General features: G+C 40.9%; 1 protein-coding gene across 1 annotated transcript in view; it reads left to right on the top strand.

The window, feature by feature from the left end:
- The window catches only part of LOC103060263 (putative neutral ceramidase C), a 35441-nt gene extending 10557 nt beyond the window's left edge, over positions 1-24884 (top strand). The window contains exons 3-21 of the mRNA XM_088128999.1: positions 680-765; positions 1753-1905; positions 2719-2895; positions 4104-4231; positions 7625-7702; positions 9056-9176; positions 10092-10217; positions 12226-12312; positions 13167-13271; positions 13376-13457; positions 15826-15941; positions 17079-17173; positions 17364-17403; positions 20017-20112; positions 20250-20345; positions 20924-21070; positions 22429-22488; positions 22818-22906; positions 23754-24884. Of these exons, the coding sequence (XP_087985125.1) occupies positions 680-765; positions 1753-1905; positions 2719-2895; positions 4104-4231; positions 7625-7702; positions 9056-9176; positions 10092-10217; positions 12226-12312; positions 13167-13271; positions 13376-13457; positions 15826-15941; positions 17079-17173; positions 17364-17403; positions 20017-20112; positions 20250-20345; positions 20924-21070; positions 22429-22488; positions 22818-22906; positions 23754-23928 (2057 nt within the window). The 3' untranslated portion in view covers positions 23929-24884. The remainder of the gene's footprint in view (positions 1-679; positions 766-1752; positions 1906-2718; positions 2896-4103; positions 4232-7624; positions 7703-9055; positions 9177-10091; positions 10218-12225; positions 12313-13166; positions 13272-13375; positions 13458-15825; positions 15942-17078; positions 17174-17363; positions 17404-20016; positions 20113-20249; positions 20346-20923; positions 21071-22428; positions 22489-22817; positions 22907-23753) is intronic.
- The last annotated feature ends 342 nt before the right edge of the window (positions 24885-25226 follow it).

Raw genomic sequence — 25226 nt, 5'->3', positions numbered from 1 at the left:
GCTATTGATGCTGTAGCAATGCTGTTGCCAGTTGTTGCAGAGTTGACAGTGCTCCTTGAGGATCATGCTGAAAATTTCCTCCCTCTTGATGGGAGTAGAAGTCTGGCGAGATTGATGTCATGCCCAGGCCAAGAATGACAACGAGGCAGTCCAGTCCAGTATACTTCCTTTATTAGCTTGCACCTAATAGACAGAATCTCGCCAGACTAAACCTATGCTAAAGCAACTAGTTGCTATACCTCGTGAGACTCTAGGGAGGGGCCAGTCTCGGCTTCTTCACCTTCTAATGGTCCTGCTGCAGACTGAGGAAGCGCTTACTCAGGAATGCTCCCCCTCCCTCCTGATAACCTTGATCCTCCATTTCAGTATCCTCCTCGCACATGTCTTCCATTACAGGTACCAAACCTTGCATGCCTTTACAACCTAATATTGCCCCTCACAAGGTGGGTCACCACCACTTAAATCTTCCATCATGAGTGAACACACTTCTCATCCTGAAGGTGCTGTGCTCTCAAGGCAGTTTCATTTCATTGGACTCATTTTGGACTCCTCAAACAGCATTCTTTCAACCATGTAAAGCTAGGTTTAAGAACTTAGATATGGTTTCCAATTCCAGATTCTGCACTACCCTGCTTCTTTGTTGGAAGGAGTTCCCAATTCTTCTATATATGTTTTTCAGGTGTTAATCCTGCATGTTCTAAAGAGGGTTACTTAATCGGTGTTGGTCGCGCAGATTGTACTGGTCCTGTAGCTGAACTACCTTTCGTGAGTATTTGCCTGGACTCGATAGCTCACAGCCTACTTACACCAACCATATAATATCCTACCCAAACTCCTGCCTATCCTGTTCTGAGGCCCCCCCCCCGACCCCCTTCTATCAAGCTCTCATCCAACCATGGAGCCATGGGCCTCATGCCTTTTGCTCTCTTACAATGGGAGAGGAGGGTTCTTCTTCAGTCCCTGTCTGCCCCATGAAACCCTTTCCCCTCCAGTCCTATAATATTCCCACTCTGGTCCTCTGAACTGCCTTCTTTCCAATCCTCTATATCACAGCAAGTTAGAGCTCCCAGCCAGGACCACTTTCTTCTCCTCTAGCTTCTACCTTTTCCTATTCATCTTCTTTCATTGTAATCCCTTCAAGGTAGTACAGACACAAAGCACGACAATGAATACTAGCTCCCCTCTTCTGCTGGTAACTCTGCCAAGGTCATTCCCACATACCATTACGTTCATTCCAACCTTCTTGTACAACTACTGTAGATTCCTTCTCAAAATTCTCTTAGGAAAAATATACCAATAAGTCAATAATAATGAAATGAACCACTCCACCTACCTTTGGGCCCCTACTCTGAAGGAGCGTTACCATCAGGGATTGCAAGGTCTTCTGCATTACTTCCTCACTTTTTGGAACAGCATTTCTCCCAAGCTTAAACTGTCAACAACCCTGTGGGGGTTTAAGAAATCTTGGCTGTTCCAAAATACCTTTGGGATTTGAGATGAGTAGATCTCCTCATATAGTAAGATGAGAGCTTATATGAGTTTGCTTGTTGCTCCTTGGTACATGCTGATGGCATGATGCGAGAGAGTAATTTTTGTTCCCATATTTATCGAACAATATGAGTACGGAATGTAAGTAATTATATCCCTATATTTTCATTTTTTTTAACTTAGCAAATTAGAGTCAATCACCACTGAAGCAGTTTCTAATCTTAAGTAAATGAATAAATAATAAAATCTTGTGTTCTCCTGTAGATGGGCTATGGCAGTCCAGATCAGAGTGGTACAGGGATAATCTCACGACAATATTGCAGAAGTTTCATCCTTGCAGAGCGAAAGAATAACACCAAACGAGTAGTATTTGTGGTTGCTGAGATAGGAATGATGTCTCAAAGAGTGAGGCTAGAGGTAAGTAGGGAATAAGCAGTACCTGACCTGACCTTATGTTTTATTTTCTTTTTGCTTTGTATGAGCTGAAGTATACTCATGCGCCTTAACCACAGTGATGCTGTGATACTTACTTAAAGAATTAGGATGTTGTGTGGCTAAGGGTGACATAATTTCAGATGATGTAAGTATCCTTGGGATTTGAGGAATGGAGCTGGATTTCACCAATAGGCACTGTACATAAAATGGTTTTTCATCGACCATATAATGTCCAAAATCAAGAAAGAAAACAGGGGGGAAAGAGCAACAGTAACTCTTAGCAAAAAACCAGAACAGAAATACTTGAATGCCACACCAGTAGAAATTTAGGAATTAAAAGATAAATGCTTAATTTTAGTCAAGTTCTATATGTAGACCATCAGATATCAATTCATAGAGGGAGTTGACTTCCATTTTCTGGCCATGCTTTCTGTGTAATGGATTATTTCATGTATTTAATTCATCACTGCAGATAATCTTCAGGTCAAATCCTGGTCCTGAAACCCCACATTGTAATTAAGACAGCTTTTCTTCACTGGTTTTAGAAGGGGTGGATTACAATCCCAACATCACCAGGCATGATTAAAATAAATGCCTTGATAAATGCACACAGGTGTATGTCTTTAAAGTGCCTTATCACACTTTCTCTGGGTATGTGTGTACACTCATAGACTTCTAATTCTCATCATTGAATGACTTCAGAAATACCCCTCTCCTTGTTCTGTTGGAAAGATTTTATATAAAAGTAAAATCTAACAATGTTAGAAAATATATTTCTTGCAAACCTTTTTTAAGGTAATGAAACAGTTAAAAGATAAATATGGAGATCTCTACAAACACGACAATGTTATATTGAGTGGAACTCATAGCCATTCTGGACCTGGAGGCTATTTCCAACACACCCTCTTTCTGATAACAAGTGGAGGACTTATAAAGCCATCACTAACTGCCATTATCAATGGGATCCTAAAGGTAAGACCACATCCAATCTAGCATTTTAACTGCATATAATGGTATCTTTTGAGGCTGAAAGAGATTGTCATCCTCCTTTGGACATTGCTCCAAGAGAACAGCTTCTTCCTCCACAGCCTCGAGACACTGAGAAAGTATCCACTGTAGCAACCTGGAAGATAAATTGGATTCTAATGGGAAAATGATCCAGTTACCAAGATTTCTACAACCTTAACTTATCCAGGAACTCTGGAAAGATCTTGCTTTCTGTGGAAGGGGGGCAGCTAAAACCTTGACCCTGCCCTATCAATTGCAGGATGCGGTAGGAGGACCCAGAAGGTAGCAACATAGACAAGGTTAAAGATCAACAGTTAGATGTGCCATTTCTTCATTGTCTATATACAATTCAGGGATTAACATCTAGCTGTCCTTGGGTGATCTCCAAGAAAGCTAAGGAGAATTGCATCTAGTTAGTAGTAGGATGAGAGATCATTGGAAAATCCCAGAAGGGGACAAAAAAACTCAAAAGGAGAAGGCAATGGTCAACAACATTTGTAGTGTTGTGAAGAAAACTACATGGAAGTTCCCCTGTTGTCACCAGGAGCTGAGCTCAACTTGAAGGAGTCTTTACCTTTTTCAACAGATGCATTTGTTTCTTTTGATTCATTTAGCACAATTACTACATAGATAAATAAGGTTCTGAATGTGTTCAATTCAGTGAGAGTTTTTCCCCCCATTAAACACATATAAGATTGTGATGTTAATATTCCATTGCAGGCTGACACCTGATTGTTCTACCTGGTTCTCATCTGAGAGATGTCTAGTGGCATAAATAGGATTTGTTTAGATTTACCTCTGTGGTAGGATGCAGCCTGTCTGTATCATTACTTTGAACTATGATTTTCTTTCTTTCTTGTATTATCAACTGTTCAGTCCATGCTTCCCATTCTATATTGCAAAACATGAGTGTTCAGGCAACCATCCTTTGGCTTGGGAGGGCTGCTGGCACATGTGGCTTCATCCGAGGTTGGGGTTCTCCCCTGCATTCTCACAGCCTCTTCTCTTTGCCCATGAGAATATCTGCCACGAGAAGATCAACAGGACTCTTTGTTGTGATGATTTTCTGTTATGTAAATAGGGTAATGCTAACCCTTCATTAGCAAAAAAAGCTGGATGCAAATCAAAGTGTCTCAATCTCCATCTTTTTCTCCCTATTTTCTAATTTTCAGAGTATTGAGATGGCCCATCAAAATATGGTGAAAGGACACATTTTTATCAATACAGGTTGGGCAGAGAACTGCCAGATCAACAGAAGTCCTTTTTCTTACCTTCAGAATCCAGACTCTGAAAGACGCAGGTAAGTGGAGGAAAGTCCTGAGGCATTTTCATTAATTGTAATAGAAGCATTGTGGGTCTTATAATTCAGCTAAGTATTTATATCCTTTCAACCATGGATTAAGATTCACTTGCTCTAAGCCAGTATTTCTGTGATGGACTGGAATGGAGGAAGGGGGCTGAAAACGGTGCTCTCATCTCCAGAGCAACGCTCTGGAGATAAGCAGAGAAAGCTGGCGCATCCCTAAACGTTCCAGAAGATAGTAGAGACTTGTGCCTGGGAACTACTAGTGAGTCTGAGAAGATTGGTGTCAGGCCTAGCCCAAGGAACTCCTGGAGACCGTGCAGGTTCAATCAGCAAGGTTTATTAGCTAGTGCTTGTTTACGGAATCTTCTCAGACTGATTAGTAGTTCCCAGGCACAAGTCTCTACTATCTTCTGGAATGTTTAGGGATGCGCCAGCTTTCTCCGCTTATCTCCAGAGACGAGAGCACCATTTTCACCCCCCTTCCTCCATTCCAGTCCATCACAATTTCTCAACTTTAGCAAATTTATGCTGTATGGACTTCAGCTCCCGGAATTCCCTCCAGCATGTTGAAATCCACACAGCTTAAAGTTGCCAAGGTTGAGAAACATTGTTCTAAGCAATTATTTGTAGATTTTTCTCAAAAAAAAAAAAAAAGAATTCTATAGGTATTTTATAGGTATTTTATAGGAGCCGTACCTGGAATACTATGACTTATTGTTTTGTTCATTTTTTACCCTATTCCTGTTTTGTGTCCTACACTTGCTTTGGACCAACTCCTAATAGTTGCATCTCTTATGGCCAATAACATAGGGCTGTGAGACTCAGAGTCTAAAGCATCTCAAGGTACAAGTTGTTAGGCAGGCAGGCTGTTGGAAGGGCACTAGGTGGCCTTTATTTTCAGCACAAAAATTGTAGACACCATTCGATCAGTCAGAGCTGAAAATAGGGAAACCTTTAAGGAGAGATGGCCCATCAATGCATTGTCTTCTCAGGAAGATCGAGAATTGGCTTTAGATCTCCCCCTATTAGAGATATAATGAACATATCTGATTTTTATTTAAGAGGAGACTTGCTAAAGTTGTATATAAACATAGCTCCAAGACAGAGAAAGAGAGAGAGAGAACAATGACTAGTCTATGAGACATGATGTGTATTTTGCAAAATTGCAAAAATGTGTATAAACAATGAGTAATACAGGTAGTCCTCATTTAACGTGCACTCATTCAGTGGCTGTTCAAAGTTAATCATGGCACTGAAGGAGGGAGACTTAGAACAGGTCCTTGTAGTTCTAGCTGTTGGAGTATCCCCGTGGTCACATCATCGCAATTCAGGTGCTCAGCAACTGGCTTCCAATTGCAATGTCGCATCACCCTGCTATCACATGATTGCCATTTGCGACCTTCCCTGCCAGCTTCCAACAACAAAATCAATGGGAAAGCCAGCAGGAGTTTGCAAATGGTGATCACATGACCACAGGACACTGCAACTAGACAGGATTTGCTTACAAATGGCAACTGGGACTGCTGGAACTGCCATTGCAAGTCAATGTGGTCACATGCTGTTGTACCTTACAACTGGGTTGCTTAGCTACGGACTTCCCCATCCCAGTTACTGTCAGTAAGCAAGGACTGCCTGTATTAACCAACTCTGCTTTTAGTTAATAGAATGCATCCATTCCTTATATAAAAGTAAACAACAGCAGGGAATTAAAACTTTTGGCCAGAAGAGCAGTGAAAATAAATAACCCAACCTTATCTGTGAGAACCAGTTGTTTAGCCCTTTGGGACAAGGAACAATGTGCATACACAGAAACTGATATCCTACTGCTAACCAATCTTCCGATGTTAATCTTGTAGAAAAAGAAAACTAAAAACAACTGGGGAAAAATCATTTCCCCCCTCCAATTAAACGTTTCAAATTTGGCATGACCAAAATTAGCACACAAATAACGAGGAAGTTCACTCTCTTCTGTAGTTAATACAGTGGTACCTCTACTTACGAACACCCCTACTTACGAATCTTTCGAGATATGACCAGCTCCAGCCCCAAAAATTTACCTCTACTTATGAACTCGCCTCGACTTACGAACTGGATCCGCAGCCATTTTCCACCCTTTCCACGTGGTCCGTGGCCATTTTTCCGCCCCTGACACGTGGTCCGCGGCCATTTTTCCGCCCTGCCGCGTGGTCCGCGGCCGTTTTTCCGCCCCTGACGCGTGGTCCACGGACACTGGAACGGATTAACAGTAATTACCTTGAATCTTATGGGAAAATTTACCTCGACTTGCAACCAACTCGACTTGCGATCAGAGTCACGGAACGGATTAAGTTCGTACTTAGAGGTACCACTGTACACTGTAGTATTAATGTCAACATTGTCAACATTGCAGCTTGTATCGGATAGCTCTGCCTCTGTTCTATCAATGGAAACAGAAAGGCCATTTGACAGTCCTTGGGGAACCAACTCTAGTTCTAGACTAGACTCTAGTTCTAGAGTGGGAGGAGGCAAGTGTTTGAGGGCTGGTGGGCACTTTTGGAATTGGGTTGCTGTTCTTAAAATATGACACAGCTTGTGACTCTCTGCAGAATTATTCAAGTGGTGTTTCACTGAGGTTTCGTGCCATGATCAAACTGAGCTTTCTCTTCTGCCTCCTCAGTTAGGGCTGTGAGAGAACCTCACAGGTGCAGCAGAAACACCATTTCTAGTCTTTGGGGCTTGTAGACAAAATGAAAACAAAAAATCATGACAGACAGTATACACGGAGGCATCGGAAAGCCGCCCTGTTCTGGCTTCCCTTCTGGTTGCCTTTAACAAGAACAATACAATGAAGTTGGCTTCGGGTTTTGGTAGAGTTTTAGCACCACTTTCTCCATAGATCCTGTTCCTCCTTTCATGGTTGGTTTTCCCCAATTGCTTTCCAAAATGCATTCATGCCCAGAAGGAGAGGACTAGATATTTAGAAGGTGCTATCTCTTTTCTCCTTCTTCCACTCCCTTTCGGGCTCTTTCTGGGCCATTCATTTATTTATTCTTTTTAAACCACCTGAAACTTACGTCATTCAGCAGTTTATAGAAAACAAAACATCATGGTATAATAATGACATAATAGATATAGCCATAAAGCATGATTAATTGATAAACCAGAGCAATATAATAATGGAATTTGGCATATACCTGACAAGGCCTTTCTACAGCATGACAGTATTCTTCTATAATCTCCATGACATTAGAAGTGTGTATATGGGTGGATGTACAAGAGACCTCCCCAAGGAATTGTGTCCTGTGTAACCTATCTGTAAATGTTTGCTTCTGACTCCAGAATTAAATACTCCAGTTGCCGTGAAAGTCTCTCTTTTCTCCCCCCCTTCCCCCCTACCCCGCTTTCCAGGTATTCATCAAACACAGACAAAGAAATGATGGTGCTGAAAATGGTTGCAGATAATGGCCAAGAGATTGGAATGTTTAGGTGAGAACTCCTTTGAAAACAGTAAGGGACCCTTCCCAGGCAGGCTGTATCCATTGTATTCCCAGCAGGGCAATTACATGATTGCTTTAGTTATAGCCAACATATATAGGAGCTCAAGAAGACTGGTATATTGAGGTAGGTTGGGATGAGGGAGAGAGTGACTGGCCCAAAGTCAACCTGTGAGCTTGAATGGTCAAAGGTAGTCTTGAACCTTGGTCTTCCTGCTTCAAGTCCAACACTTTTCTACTACTTCATATTTGGTCTGATGAGTTGGTGAAGATGAAGTTAGTGGTGGGCAGACTGGTGGGTGAAGGAAAGAAAATATGGCAGAGTTGAGAGATGCTGACTTGTGGGGTGAAGAACAGAGGAAGGAAAATAAGACCATACCCAAGGAATTTCCAGATTGGCATCCTCCACAGGTATTGAAACTGCAACTCTGGTTTTATTTAGTTCTTTAAATGATAACTAAGCTGAATCTGATCCTGTAAATTTATTTAACATCATGATTCTAAGATGAACTTGCTGACATTAATGGCTAGAGAAATCATTACATTGTCTTGAGAGGTTTGTGCATTTCCATTATATCTGGTGTGCCAGTTGCAGCCATTCTTGATCATCAGGTCCTGCTCATGGCCATTCATACCCTACTCACCTTCCAGTTGGATTACTATAAAGCAGTCTAAATGAGGCTGCCCTTGAAGAACGTCTGGAAGCTACAGCTGGTGTAAAATGTTAGCCAAGGCAGTGATGGATGTGCCCAAATATATTTGGGTGATCTCTCTGCTACAGGAGCTCCATTGTTTGCGAGTGGTCTTCTGAGTGAGATCCAAGATATTAGCTGTGATCTTTAAAGTCCTATATGGCTCTTATCCAGGATTCTGAGAAACTCTGGCATTCATCTATCCATCCAATCAGATCTCGATGATCAGTGGGTCAAAGATCTCCAGGTCCCATCCCTGCAGGATTGTTATTTGACAGGGCCTCAGAGGCAGGCTTTTTCCATCAGTGCCCCATTCTCTGGAACTCCCTCCCAATGAAGTTTCAGGCACTTCATCCCTCCTGTACTTCAGGAAACTTATAAAAATGTTCTCTTCTGGCCTGCACAGGAGAAGGAGGCTTTACCATATGCAGGTGGGGTCTGAAGGATGCATGACTGAATTATATGGATGAGAGAGAGAGAGAGAGAGAGAGAGAGAGATGGAGATGATAGATAGGGTTTGGGGGTGGGGTGTTAAATCATATGATTAGCTGCCTAGAGCCTCTGAGAATGGGTGGCATACTAGTAAGTAGTAACTAAGTAATTAAATAAGTAAATACTTTCCCAACAGTTTTCCTCTTTTGATTATTTACTAGCTGGTTTGCCATTCACCCCGTCAGTATGAACAACACCAACCGTTTAGTAAGTAGTGACAACATTGGCTATGCAGCTTATCTCTTTGAACAAGAGAAAAATGAAGGATACCTTCCAGGAAAGGTAAGACAACTCATGGGCATCATTGCATGTAATACAGTAAGCTGTGTCAGCCTACTCCTGAATGCAGCTAGTAGTTCAACTAGTCCAATGTGGTTGGCAGTGACAGACACCTACAGAGAGTTTCAGACAGGAAATTTTCTATTGCTATGTAAAGAGGTTGGGATTCGAACCTGGGACCTTTCCCATGCAATGCATGGAATCCTAACCCCAAACTATCACTCCCAATTAAGATTTTAGCAACATTTAAGATTTTATTAGTACTTTAGGTTTTACCAATATTCTGAAGTTCAACTCTGTTCCTCTCCAGAAGCATTGCAACTTCAATTTCTAGAATTCCAGGTTTTAGTGGCCAAGATTTCGGGATTTTAGTCCCAATACAGTTGAGGAACCTAAGGTGAGGGGCCTAAATTGGAGAAGGCGGAGAATTAAATGTGTTCCTTTCTGCAGTTGGCAGGAGAAATGTGGAACAGGAGCCCACTCTCCTGGGGTTCCAGAAAGCCGTAAAACCTGGTTCTGTTCCCAGGCTTGAGGTTGATGTGTTTGTGGGTGTGGTTTGATTTGTAACTTTGGTTGTTTTGGTCCAGGCTGCCTGTGGGGTTGTATGTTTTAACTGTTTTTATTGTTTTTGTGTCTTTTAAGCTGGTCGGAGTTTATTGGAGTGGATAGCTATAAGAAGTTTAAATAATAATAACAAAGCATGGCATAGTAGTAATGAAATGAAATGAGTACAAGAAAGCAAACTTTCATTTCCAATTCTCATTCCTTTGAATGAGAAATAATCTTTCAAATATGAAATATAAACATGTACTTTATTTAAATATAAGATACCCCCAACCCCACCAAATGCCAGTGAACCTGCATGATTAATGTTGTGGTATCAATGGGAGTCACTGACGTGATTTTCTTCCCCTTCAGGGTCCATATGTAGCAGCTTTTGCAGCCTCCAACCTAGGTGATGTGTCTCCAAATACAAAAGGCCCACATTGTATCAACACAGGAGAGCCATGTGAAAACATGGGCAGTTACTGCCCCATAGGTGGGGTAAGTGTTAGACCTGGATCGAAGGAGTGAGTGTTTTGTGGTTGAAATCACACCGGGTTTCAGACGCCTCCCTCTTATATTCCAGAGGCCAACGATACTCAGGGTGAAAAAAAAAGAACATTATAAATAAAACTCCAACCAGACTGTCTTTCAAAGAGAGCATCTGGTTCCTTAGGTTTCAATTTACATAGTAGATTACTCTTTGAATTGCTGAGGATGGTCTAGGTGCCCATTAACAAATATTAAAAATAATTATTCCATTGCTGCCTTTGGTTACAGCATAACCCTGATTGTTGGGTAATAGTACTCATTCATGCCAGGCTTTGATAGAACATTTGGTTCCTTCTCATTACTCTGCTGCGCCTAATAGAGAACCAGTTTGGTGTAGTGGTTAAGGCAGCCAAGTTAGAGCTAAGCCAGAGAATTCCAGATATAAGAGACAAGAGGTTCAAATGTGTCTGCCAAGAGGGATTCCTTTGAGGTGAGCCAGATCAGACACCCTACAGGGATTCCAGGATCACTTCTTCATTGTAGGTATACTAACAGAATCTCAAAGGCCTGTCAAAACCTTCCCTGCCCCATTTTTAAGGACAAGAAGTCAAGGCAGGATAGTTGGGAGTCTCTTTCGCACACTTTCTACTGTCCCAGGACTGAACAACGGTCTTGCCTCTCCCACTACCTTCTCAAGGCCACAGCGACACTCAGCACAGCTAGGTTTTTAAGTTAAATCAAAATGTCAAAATAGGGAAGGATTACATTGTTATATGCCAGCAACAGATGTACTGGAAGGGCAATATAAGAAAATCCCAGACGAAGATGGTTCTGTCCGCTGAGATGAGTTTTATAGCAACCACATCCCATTTTCTTTTATGCCGTATTCTCTATCAGGCATCTGTACATATATAATTCCAGGAGCAGTGGGCGTTCTATCTTTGGTGCCTTTTAGCAGATTAGAATGACTTAATTTCTCCAAATGTCTCTAAATTGTGATATATGGTCTGTAGAATACAGACACAATCGACTGTACGGAGTAATATTAAGGTTTAATTGCCGTGAGTTTTAGTAATTTTATTAATTTTCTGATTTGTATAGTTTTGGGGGAGATGGGCAGCATACAAATTTAATAAATAAATAAATAAATAAATAAATAAATAAATAAATAAATAAATACTACTGCTAAACTAGACAGCATTCCATGTGCCATCAGAAACTCAGCATTCATCAATTGTTCTCACAGAATGATTGTGATGATGGGCTAGTCAACCTTGCTTGGCCTTTCTCATCCTCAGGGGTAGCCCATTGTTTTGAGGAGGCTATGTGAGAATGAAACCTTGGCAAGCACATTCTAGCTCCCCATTCCTCTTTGATACCTGCCCTAGTTCTAGCTACAGAATGATATGGATGATAGGCCCTTGGTGGTCAATTCATTTCTTCTCCTCTTCATTAGAGAAATTGCTTTGTAGGACCTAATGGAGCATTCCTGAGAAAAGACCTCTCCCTCATCTCCTTTGGTCAAGTCAAGTCAAGTCCACCATATAACAAGTCTGTCCATTTAAATTTCACTATTTAAAAAAAAAATCAGCCCAGATTTAATTGACATTTTCCTTCGGGCAGTGTCCACCAATTATCATTTCTATCAGATGAAGGTTTTCTGAACTGCACTTATTTCATTTACTTGCTGCAAACACATAGCACCATATTTCCCAAGAACTCACTGAATGCAGGAGTTGATCGACTGTTGCTGCATATAATACTTTGGCATGAATGGTGTTGTACTGCTCGGTATGGCGTGTTTAATCAAAAACAAAAAAACCACCCAAATATTAGAGCTATATAAAATACGCTGCCTGATTAGCAGCAAGTGAAAGGGAAATCGAAATGGGTTTATAATCAGGACTCAGAATAGAGGGAATAAAGATAAAATGGAAGGAAGGGGATGCAGAGATGAAGGCTGGTCAAGCACATGTGACTTTTCCCTTCTACTCTGTTGTTCTGAAACCCAATTTAGGCCAAGATGTGCATTGCTACAGGTCCTGGAGAAGACATGTTTCAGAGCACACAAATAATTGGAAGACAAATCTACTTGAAAGCAAAGGTAGGTCTGGAAACGTAAAATTCTTTAAAAAGATGGATGCTAGAGTTTGTCACTTTTCTTGATAACATGCCACCTTTCATTTCCTTTTAATTAGAATTTTTTTTTCTGTTTTTTAAAAAAACTTTAACAACGGTACAGCGTATACAGATATGCAAATATATATAGTTAGAGATTTAATTGGAATAATTTTTAACGTAAAAATCAGTTGGTATAAGGTGCCTGACAGACACTGAGAAAGCTGTCTACAGACATCTGCATTAAGTCTAGATCCTTTTCCTATGAGGGCTTGGACCTAAAATTAGCTCAAACAGACTGTAAGATTCAGGAAAGATATAATCTAGTCTTCCATTACTTGATTGTTCCTTAAATATGTTGAACTACAACTCCCATCACCTCCAACTAACATGCCCATTGGGGATAGGGCATGATATGGCACATATCATAGCTTTTTTTCTAACAGTATCTTATCTGGTTAGAGTTCTCGCTTCCTAGCTAGTAGGATACCGTGAGTGTATGAGCTACACTGAGGGAGGAGAAAAGACCTTCCCCTGTGATGATCACTCTTACCCCTCTGTCAGGGTAAGATCATGGCTGGGGCTCTTTGTGCTGTATTTCATGTCTCCCCAACCTGCTAGCCTTGCTGAGGAACAGATGCCCATTGTTGAACTGCAAATCATAGTAGCTTCCACCCGCATGTCTAATGATGAGGGTCACTGGGAGTTGCAGTTCAGGAGGTCCAGGACCTCCCTACCACATATTCACACACAGACCCACACTTGAAATACACACACACGCCCACATACAGTACACATGTATCAGCAGAATAGAGTGATTGGTTCCCATTTGTATTTCAGGATATATATATGAAGGCCTCCAAAGAGATTGATGGTCCCATCAGTTCAGCTCACCAATGGGTGGACATGAGTAACATCACTGTTCAGCTCAACTCTACTCATACGGTAGTGTACCTCCATTGCCACAGGCAATGTGTCCATAGGCAGACAATAACAATGTAGGAGCATTTACAATGCAGACCTTAACTGTTTGCAATGCTTTTCCAAAGGGTAAAACATGTAAAGCAGCCTTGGGATACAGCTTTGCTGCAGGTACCATTGATGGACCAGGGATGTTCAATTTCACCCAAGGCAAGTGGAAAGAAATATCTACAGATTCTCTTTATTACTGTTACTCTTTGTATTACACAGCATTCCCCAAGCTACTACTCTGCTCTACTTTAGATGTGTTGGGACTGCAGCTTCCTAAATTCTCAGCCAGCATGTTCTGCAGAGCATCCGAGTGTGGAAGGCAAATTTGGAGAGCCAGCTTGTGAACTGGCTAAGGTGCTGGGCTAGAAACCAGGAGATTGTGAGTTCTAGGCCTCCCTTAGGTGTGAAAGCCAAGGCTGACTTTGGGCCAGTCACTCGCTCTCAGTTCAACACATCTCACAGGGTTGTTGTTGTGGGGATAATAGGAACATTAGGTATGTATGCTGCCTTGAGTTGACCAAAAATAAAGTTGGGATAAAAATCAAATAAATAATGAATACATTTGCTTAGCTTGCACTGTGAACCTTGCCACTGGGCCTTGTAAGGCAGGATGCAAATCTAATAATAAATAATATAAAAATAGATTTGCATCCTGCCTTGACCCTGCAGTACACAACAGCCGATTCTGACAAATTGGGGATCCTGTATTCCAATATTTGAAATATTTTTCTTATTCAGATTCCTACATCATGGCCTTTTATCCCTTGGACACTTCCTTTTGCACCCCAGCCCCTTTCCTAAACCCTGCTTCTCTTAGTCTGTCAGATTTTAGCTAAGCGATTCCTCAGCATCAATAAGACCTAATAATCCAGTAGCCTTTCCTAGCCTTAACTTCTTTCTTGTCAGGGGAAATAATAAGAGAGTTTCAATCAGGGTTTTCCCTTCCTTTACTTCCCCGTCAAGAAGAGACGTTGACTTCTGAATGAGTCAAAAGATAAGCAAAGGAGAGAGATCCATCCAGCTCTGCCCACCCAACTGTGTCTTTCCAACTTTATCTGTAGTAGCGTGAGGAACAGTTATGGTGTGGTAGGTGAGACACTGATTAGTGTGAAAGCAATCCATCTGATAACACAGGAACATTGTTTAGAACTTCTGTTGTAAAATGTAGAAATACTATTAACAGTTGGATATCACTCCTATGGGGCTGACTCTCCAGCCAAATGTGGCTCTCCAGGAGAAGCTCAGTTGTGTCTCCAACAACTATGAAGGTTGGGGTGATGGGTAGTAAGACAAGGCCTTTTCAGTAGCATCACCCAATTTGGTAGAACAAGGCTGGCTGCCTTCTTTCCCTGGTTTCAGCAGGCAGTAAAGCATTGCTCAACGGGGTGTCTTTCAAAACTTTATATCACCTCTGTGAAAAGGGCGCAATGTAGGAATATCATCAAACAAAATGAAATGAAATGAAATGAAATATATTAGCCCTGAATACAGCTAATATTAAAGATGGCTTGTTCTTATAAAATGGCACAGTAGCCCATGTTTTGGCATATCAGCAAAATTAATGAAGACAACTCATATCCCCATTATTGAAAGTTATTACCTCTTACAGTGTATTTCTTCACTGAATTTTAGATAATTATTTACTTAAGTATTTCATGAATTAATCATTAGGCCAAGCCGCATTGAGCTCAAGGACATCAAGACAGCAAAACCTCCACAGATTACAATCAGGCATATTTAATGGTAATCTGTGCATAAATACAGAATCTTGGAAATTGTAAGAGGAGTTTCCAGTCCTATTCATAAGGAGTTCATTAAGCCATTTTGAATGATCTGTAGCACTTCTTCCTGGATTTCTTGCCAGCTGGACTAAGTTGCCTTTTATGAGATAAACCCCCAAATATCGTGTCCACTATCTCTTGGTTGTAGGTGTACTCCCTCTTTCATTCCTCTCCCAGGCTCCCACAACCTCTCTCACATCTGCACCTTATAAAATAATAGATGGCTGTAAGTAACAGGCATCCTTAACTTTACTGCTCAGTCCTCACCAGCAATCAGAACAAATGTTTTCCGGTTGTAAACATGTTTAGATGAGTCTCTTGCTTCTTTGTTTAAAGGCAATGGTGCTGAATCTAGAAATCTGTCAAATGCCCTTTGACAATGATAGATTCTATTAATTATACTGCCTTTAAAAAAAGTAAAAGGAACCAGAATGTGTGCCTTTAAGTTAGTCTTGTCTCCTGGCAACTCCTGCAGTTTTCTTACCAACATTTTCAGAAGTGGTTTGCCATTCTTCCTGGGGTTGAGAGAGAGGGCCTGGCCCAAACACCTCCTATGGCAGGAACACAACTCCCAGTCTCCCAGGTTCTTGTCCCCCATGTTTGACTTCTACACCAAACTGGCTCTTCTTGAAAAAATGGAATTTGCTATAACTACAGTGAGATATTCTTAAACATTTCATATTAGTACAATAATATATTTTAAAAGGGTGGGAAACAGTCTGTCATCACGTACCTTTTTTTGACAGGCACTGTTGAAGGCCACCCATTCTGGGACGCTGTCCGTGATGCATTGCTTGTTCAGCCGTCGGATGAATCGGTAGAATGCCAGAAACCTAAGCCTATTCTACTTCCTACAGGAGAGGTATGAGCCACTAGGTCCCACTGGGAGAAGCAAACTCATTGGTTAAACTAGTTATTGCATCAGAGATTGTGTTCATTGCACTTAGCAGCAATGAACAACATCCACTTCAGTGGATCGTGGGCATTAGGGGACCCGGGGTGGGAACGGAGCTACGGAATCCAGGGCAGGTCCTATGGCTCATTGAACAGGCATTGCTGTGGGCTAGATCGCAGGGATAGCAGGTCGCAACATTGGGATGTGATGCAGGCCGGAGAGTAGGGAAAAGTTTGAAGTAGTGATGGCCAGAGAGAGTATGCTGGGAGGCACAAGGCAGAACATTGCAGGGGAAGGAGAGTGGAAATCTGATGCCAGTCTCCACTTTGTCCCTCAGCCTCATCTTGTAGTACTGGTGGGAAATTGTTGGATGCCTTGTCCTTGGGCTCTTTTAAACTTTGTTTGATTTTACTGTCAAAGTCCAAAATGGACATGTTGGGGGGAAAAGCAAGGGAAGGGAAGAGAAATGCAGTGTAGATAACCCAGAGTTATAGACAAGAGTATATACTGTATAGAAAAGTATTGGGGTTAGCAAAAATTGCTGAACTTTAACCACAAATTTTAAGAGTTTGATGTGAGGCATCTGACACAAATTTAGCAATTCATTTAGCTGTATCTGCTGGTCTGTCAGCTGGGAGAAGGAAAGTTCATCTGTCGGTTCAAGGTGGATGGTCACCAATACACTGATGATATCCACGTGTATATCCCCATCCCAGACTGTGCCAGAGAAGTGATGGAAATCCTGAGCAGGTGCATAGAGACGGTTAGGGGTGGGATGAGTCCTAGCAAGGTGGAACTTCTCTTTGTTCATAGACCTTCAGAGAGTTCCATATTTAGCTTTGGATGGTGGGTGCTGACACGAACAAGCTGAACCTATCAAAGGATTTGTGCATCGTGTTTCTGACATTTTCTGCTGGGGAACAGCATGGCATCAATCATAGGGGTTGGTTTGAGAGTTCCCTGTGCTCACATTGCCCTCCCCAGTTCTGATCCATCACAAGTCCCTTGAGTGACATCAGAGAGAGAATGTGGTTTTATTCTTGATGACATTATTTAATATAAAGGCTGACCTAAGATTCCCCCTTCTTTCTTGAATTACTTAAGCTTACCAAGCCTTACCCGTGGCATCCAGATATAATTGATGTTCAGATGGTTACCATTGGATCTGCAGCCATCGTGGCTCTTCCAGGAGAGTTTACGTATGAATTTATATTCTGTATTTATAATATAATATCATTCATGCACATACATGTACTAATGATTATCCTTCCATCTTTCTTAAAATGAATAATCTAACAACCTCCTTTGAGAATCTGTCATCAGCTCTATAGAAGGATATGGAAACTGATACTCCTTTTGTGTGTGTTTCTGTGCGTGTGTGTCTTCCAGGACAATGGCTGGACGAAGAGTCCGTGAAGCTGTGAAAAAAGTAAGTGGGCAGCTTTAGAATAAGAAAGGAAGGAGTGAGTGTCGGTAGAGAAATATCCTTGCAATGTTTAAAGCCCGGACTCATTCAGTTTGACAAAAGAGGCTTTCTCTTTGGAAGAAGTTGAGAAATTCTTACCAGTGGAGTGTGACATTCCAGCACATATTGGTGAGGTGGCCAAGGAACATATATGAATGTCTTGTTCTTCATTACATAGTTAGCTCACTAACAAACTGCAGCCTCCAAGAGTTGTTTTTTTTTTTTTGGTAGCAACATTACTGTCACTGCAAAGAAAAAAAAAACGTTGGAGAATTTCTCCTTCCCATGGAAAAAATAGGAGAAATCCTCTATCCAGCTTCTCTGTCCATATGTTTATTAAGGAATTTCAAAAGACTGCTGTGTGCATTTTAATTTTTGTATTATGATACCAATTTGTCTTTAATTTGTTTTATGAATGTTCGCCACCATGAACTTTTCTTTTTTCTGGTTTCTCAATTTCTCCTTGACTTCATAATTGTCTAATATATAAGACTTAATTAAACTATTTGGGTTAATTCTTTCTGTGATTAAAAATGGGTTGATATGATAAGAAAGGGAATAATGTCTTTTAAGTTTATTTTGAGAAGACATCAATATTAACCAAAATCTCATTGCCACTACCAAAATGATATACTCTTCATTCTTACCTCCTCTTTTACCTAGCTCATTCTAGTTATTCTTCCCCCTTAAATAAATTTGTACTCAACCTCTAGAATGAATGGATTTTAGATGAACTTCTCTTTTTTTCTGGTTTCTCAATTTCTCCTTGACTCTAGTATACAAGACTTAATTTTTTTTTATGGAAAAATGGGTTGATCTGATAAGAAATGGAATAATTTCTTTTAGGTTTATTTTGGGAAGACATCAATATTGACCGAAATCTCACTGCCACTACTCTTATCTCCTCTTTTACTTATTTCTTACTGGTTTTTCTTCCCCTTCCTATCCCACTCGGGTGCTCCCTTCACATTGCACTGTGATCAGTCTCCCATTCAGATCACAAACATCACAAACCCACAACCTGTGTATGAAAGCACAGCGCTATAGCCCGCTCCAGCAGCTTTTATTTTCCAGTAAAATAATGTATGTTAGAGATTGGAGCATAAAATCAGATATCCCAAGAAGGATGAAGAAAGGATGGAGTTGCAGGGTGTTTCTGTTAGACGGTGTGATGCACTGTATCTGCGAGGGGGGGGGAGGATGTGGTGGATTGCAGTGGAGAGACAGGTTCTCAGGAAGGAGGGAGCACACTCCAGGAGGGAAGGAGGGAGACAGGAAGCAGCACAGTCCAGAGCAGGGCCTGGGAAGAGGGAGAGACTTAGGGTAGCCACTCCCTAGGATCTCCCAGGGTATATCCATTGGGTTAGTGGAGTACAGATTTAGTCTGGCAAGATTCTGTCTAGATGGTGTAAGCAATAAAAGAACTGAACTTGGTTGGATTGTTTCCCTGTTGTTCTTGGGCTGGGCCTGACAGACAGTGACTGCCATCCAGCTGGGCCCAACCATTTGTCTCCCTGCAGAATATAACCTTCTTCTGGTTGTTCCTAGAGTTTCCCCTGTTGGTTGCAGGATCTGCTTGTTTTGCACTGGGCTTGCTGCCGTTCTCACAGTAAAGCAGTGCATGATGCAGTGAGCACTCTTTTTTTCTTTTTAAATTCATGTGGCTTGTTGCACAGCCTGATGCTGATTAGGCTGAGGGGGTTATTTGCCCCAGGTTATGCAGCTGGCTTCCCTGCCTGAGGGAAGACTAGAACCTGGCTGTCCCTGTTCCTCGTCTAGAACCTTAACCACTGCACCATATTGGCTCTCTAGAATATGACCTTCCATCCATCCGATTTCTTCTAATTCAGGGATGTGTCACCTTATGCTCAAGGAAGTCAAATGGGGGGGCATATATGATGACCGTACCCATAAGAGGAGAGAGAAAACATCTGTCTTCTACTTATGAAGACTTGCATCATCAGACCTGAATATCCTAAAACATCAGCTGTATAATGGGGCCTTGCCTATACTTATATTTGATCCCTTCAGCTAACAGGAGATGTGAGATTAGTTTACAGATGGCATATATGTAGCCTCTTTGCATTCCCATGCTGCTTAAATATGGGCCCGGTTTGGGATACCTGATTCTTTTCAATCCAACTTCCTTACATCTTGGTAGCTTTGCTTGGTATCTACACTGTTTTCATTTAAACAGTAAGCCAAATATTTATGTCTTCCAAGCTCTTTATTAAAAAATGGCTGTTTTACTCTCTGGCAGCTTTCTTTGGGGAGGGGGATTCTTTGCAGACATTAATTTAATAGCCTATTGTATTTATTTTAGGACAGGCTATTACATTTCAATGTGTTTCTGTTTGCAATTCTGGTCAGTGATTGTTATCAAAATATTCTATTCTATTCTAATTATTTTAGGGCTGCATCCTTGACTTCATATTTTGCTTTTTTTTCTAAATTGCTAGTCATGGTAGAAATCTTGAACAAATGAATAAATGCTCTGTTTGTGCTCTGAATTTAGATTTTTTGTTCCATTTGTTTCTTTTTTATTTTTGTTTTCAACACTGTTCTTCTGTTCCATAGGAATTTGAAATTCAAGGGAAAGCGGGAATGGATATTATACTTTCAGGATTGTGCAACATTTACACCCATTATATAGTTACTTATGAAGAATATCAGGTAATTAAGTTGTAATATTCTTAATACAAAAATGCGTAGAATGTATGGCTTGTGGCTATAGTCTATATAAAATTTAGTCTTCTGTTAGGATCTTGAAACTATCATGAATTCATAGACCTTTGTGTCTCACTTTGTAGGTTCAACGGTATGAAGGAGCATCTACCATTTTTGGACCACACACTCTTTCTGCTTATATACAATTATTTCAAGGTCTGGCCAAAGCTATTGCTACGGTAAGAACAAATTGCAAGCATGCAATATTAAAGAACTGAGATCTCTGATTCTTTATATTTAAGTGGAAATAGAAGTGCAACCTATAAAGGTGCACATAAGATAGAAGGTTTCAGAAGGGCTGCATTCTAATGGGGAAGTGTTCCACTAAGAGAAACTCCAAGCAAGCTATTTTGTTCTGCATTCTAGCATCCCCCAAGTAAATGTGGTGTTAAACCATGCTGAATAGCATGCTGACTACTACCTACCACCCATGCCCAAGAGAATTATTTTTTTATTTTTTAACAAGCACATTCCCAGAGTAAACAAGCAGCAAAGTGCAAATGACTATTGCTTCCATGGTTTGCTATGGAAGGTTAAAACCAGCCATGTATATTTGAAGGAGCCTAAAAATAGAAAACAAGGGGGAAACAAAACGAGAACTGAACATTCAGAAGAGGATACAGAAATCCTGAACAGAATCTCAACTCCATGCAGCAGAACTTCTTTATTATATAATCCCTCTCCCTTTTTCTTTTGTTCTATTTCCTGGTTAGGGTTAAAACACCTTTCCTTCGAAACTGTATTACATTTGTTTCAGGGTACCACTCAGGATTTACCAAATCTTCCAGAGCCACCCTGCTTAAATATAACAAACCTGAACCTTTTGCCCCTTATTTTTGATGCAAAGCCACTTGGTTGGAAGTATGGTGATGTGCTACAAGATGTCCGGCCAACATACAAAGCGGTAGGTATACTTCTTTTTCACACATCCATTCCAAGAATGGTGCAGCAATGAGGGCATTAGATTAGGATTAGGATTAAGAAACCTTAAGTGCCTTTGGATCAGACCTACTATATCTGTCAACCTAGCCTCCTTCATTTATATTAAATTCCCCCCCCCCCCTTTTCAGATGATAAAAGCGCTCCCGGCACTTACAGCAATAAAATAAAGTACAGAATTTAAATATGACAGTAAAATGGAAATAAGCATCATGCCTTTTCTGCCATAGCACCTACCCTAAGGAATATTCTCCCTGTAGAAATTAGCATAGCCTCAATCCTGCTGGGTTTTCATAAGGTCTTAAAGACCAGATTCTAGTCCTGGTCCTGGGACCCCAAAAGTGTGAAGGGGCCCATCTCCTGGCTGTATTAGCATTTGTTGAGCGTGATATTTTCCTCGGCTGCTATGTATTTCAATTTTTGCACTATGATTATAATTGTTTCTATTATTGTTTGCAGTAGGGTCATGTGTTGAAATGAGCAGCTGTACAAATTGATGAAACAAAAAGAATAAATAAGGATCATAATTGCCAATTAAAGGCTTAGAGAAAAAGAGGCACCTTTGCCATTTTTCTAATTTCTGGAGAAAAACACAGCCCCTTGGGGAAGGCAATCCACTGCCTGGGAGTTGCACAGGAGAAAGTCCTGTGCGGAGGGCAGCTGAACAGTGAGGCATCTTGCAAAGGGTCCCTTCTGTTGATCTCAGCACCTGGGCAGATTCATAGTGGGAGATACAGTGCCCAGGCAGTTAGATCCTAAGATGTCTGGGGCTTTAAGAGCCATCACCAACCCATTAAAGAGAGTCAACTGCTCTTTTGGGGGAGTTCATCCCCATCTAAAACAAGTCTCATCTCAGTCCCTAAATTCACTTTTCCTTTTATCAGTAGCACCTCAACTTTGCCTCATTCTTTTCAGCCTATTCTCCCTCTTCTGACCCTTTATTGATATTAGGCACGGTTCAAGAGTATTGACTGCTTCCTTGGACTTAGAAGAGTATGGGGCATAGCGCAGCATAGGGGCAAGCATTCTGATGGCCCTCCATTCCAAAACTGTGAAGGGTCCTTCTCCCAAGTGATTTCATGCAAATCTTAAATAACATAGGAGACAGGACTTCATAGGTCAACCTTCTAGGTATTGAACAGTAGTCTCCCTGCACCACCTTCTAAATAGTGACAGCACAACACCCAGGGAAGCTGCTCATTTTGAACACAAGGTAATCTCTGAAGGTCAAGAGCCTTGTGCCATAACAGTATGGATTAACCTGTGCCATGTATATGACTTAAGGCTCATTTTCTCAAAACTCATTCTAACTCTTTCACCTAGGGGGAGGCTGCTGAAGTGCATTTTATAGGTGCAAATCCAAGGAATTCTGCAAAGAACATGGTAAGATGAGAACCAGGAAAGATTATTCAGAAGAATTAAGTGGGTCCTTAGATTCCCTGCATTAAACTAAGTAATTCTGAGATGCAATATCTATTATCTATCATCTATCTTTTATCTATCTATCATTTATAATCATAACTGCAAATAAGGAGAGGGAAGATGGGGAAGAGGAAACAAATGAACAGAAGATACATAATCGTGAAAGAGGTTTAAACAATAAAGCATTAGGTGACCCAGAGAGATCCTCTGATCATATCCAACACATATCCGTAATTGATAGTCCCTGGGAAGCTTGTTTCATGTCTCTATCGCTGTATTATTCTTTCCAGACCACTTTTACTTTCCTGACAGTAGAGAAATATGACAACGTTTCTAAAAGTTGGCAAGTGCTGCATGACGATGCCTCATGGGATACCCGGTAAGGAATCCTCTCCAGACTTTATGTATTTCAGCAGATATTCACACTGGGCTACATTTTCCAAACACAGATGCACGCTATCGTCTGACGTTGCTTAGGTCTTTTTGAAAGATTGCAACAGTGCAGGGAGGTCAAAATCAGGAGCAGGAGCTGCATGGAAAGAGGTGTAAAGCTTGCTTTTATTGCGTGGCATCTCTGAGATGTTCCTTCTCTGGTCAAATAATACTTCCAAGAAGACAGTTGTGGCAGGACCAGAGCTTGGGAGGAATGATTTAAAATATTTTCTATCTGCAGTTTGAACCAGTACAATCATAGGGTCTGCCAAAAAATATCTACCGATAGACTCTACCAATGTGCTCTAGTGTTAATTGCTAGAGGAGGGAAGAAACAAACTGTGCCCAGACAAATATTGCATAGGTAAGATCTAATGATGATTCTTTAAGGTGGAGGCTGTTTCAGTTCATCGGTGAGCTTTGAGGATGATAAGGTGAGATGTTGAGTTATGTAAATATTATAATTCAGCTACTTAGGTCATTGATGTCTGACTTAATCTTTCATTTGCACATATTATGACATTAAAGGCCTTGGTCACAATGAAACATCACTTGCCCGTTTTCTTTCTTTTTTTTTTTAACTCTTTTCCTGAAGACATTGGCTTTGAAAGCACAAGGCTGGTTGTGTTCCTCCCTTCCCCATAATTTACTCCACATTCCAAGAAGAACTTTGTGATGCAATGGGCTTTTCTGATACTGTACTGAAACCTGAAAGTTATCTGTATTTGACTAAGTCAAGCCTGCATTACTCTTAAGACACCACTTTCATTCATGAAACTTTCTTTTCCCATCAGGATCATCTGGAGGAAAGGCATGAGGGGCCAAAGTACATCTATAATAGAATGGCTCATCCCAAAGACCACTGAGTCAGGAAAGTACAGAATGCAATATTTTGGACACAGCAAAGAATTCCTTAGTTCGGTCCAGGCCTTTAATGGGACATCTTCAACATTTGAAGTTTCTAATTGACAATTTCCTATTGGAAAGCATCAAGTTGCCACTTTCAGCTTGAAGAAAGGATGATTCCATAGCCCCTCTCTGGTCCATTGAGACTTTGCAGGTTGCTGTAACAGAATGGAAAATTTACTACTGGTGGGGGTTGCGTGCAGCCTGCAGTTCCCAGTACTATCAAATTTTGGAAACTCATTTTGTTTGCATACCACTAAGAATTTGTTTTCTGATCTTCTAAGATCCTCTGATCTTAGTTGTGATGAAACCGATGAAGGAACACAATCAGTTTATGTATAAATTGTTTAGCTGTGTTTGTAAATGGATTCAGGAAACACTTTGGTTTCTAAAGGAAGGATCAGACAGCAAAATAATCTGTTTTATCAAGCAACAGTGAAAAGTTGAAGTGACAAGAATATCAAAGATTCATAATTCAGAAACCAGAACTGTGTCCATGCAATTGGATATCTTCAGTGAGGCTAATACTGTTGAGGTGATCCTGAACAAAATGCCCTACAGATTGTTACACATTTACCTACACACATAAACGCATTCGGGGCATACCATCCAATACTTAGTCAATCCTCCTTCCCTCCTATCTCTCTTACACATTTAAAACTTGTTTAGAAGAGTTTGGATAAACTGCTGGGTAAAACATCCTCAACTGGAGGAAGAGGAGGACAAGCCCTCTGCCATTTTTAAAAAATTTTTAATATATGCAAAGCTGAATTTAGGTTCCTAGTCCTGCCCAGCCTTAGCAACACTGCTGGAGTTCCTGATAGAGTAACTTCCAAATTCTCTTGCAGATCAGATTATATACTCAATACTTGAACTAGAGACTTTGCATAGATTTCCGCCAAGCCAATGGTATTTGGTACAGAAGTGAGCAAGAATGGCAAACACTCCCAGGGATAAAGTGGATGTAGGACAAAAATCCACATGCTACAATAAACTTGATAGCTCTTAACGTGCCGCAAGATTCTTAGTTGTTTTTGCTGCAACGAGCAAATATAACTACCTCTTTGAAATGTACAAATAGGACATTTGAAATCACACAGACCACCTTTTTGTTTAAAATGATTCACAGCGACCTCTGAATTACCATGATACTCCAAAGGATTTGGATGAAACCAGTTGGGGCCACTGCCCATTGGGATAGCATGGGAATAAATCTAGGCAGTGTTGGCAGCCCCACAGTGTGGTTTCTCAATTAAGCCTTAATAGATTACTTGACTGCTCTACCCTTTAAAATGATTTCTCAGCACCTTCTTAATAATCTGGGATCAGCTTCTGGCATCCTTCCTTCCGTGTCACATGCC

This window comes from Python bivittatus, unplaced genomic scaffold, assembly GCF_059951505.1.
Source record: "Python bivittatus isolate LINGU-HERP-01145 unplaced genomic scaffold, Pbiv_v1 ctg000780_np1212, whole genome shotgun sequence".
NCBI classification, from domain to species: domain Eukaryota; kingdom Metazoa; phylum Chordata; class Lepidosauria; order Squamata; family Pythonidae; genus Python; species Python bivittatus.
This window is presented reverse-complemented; position numbering and strand designations above follow the sequence as displayed.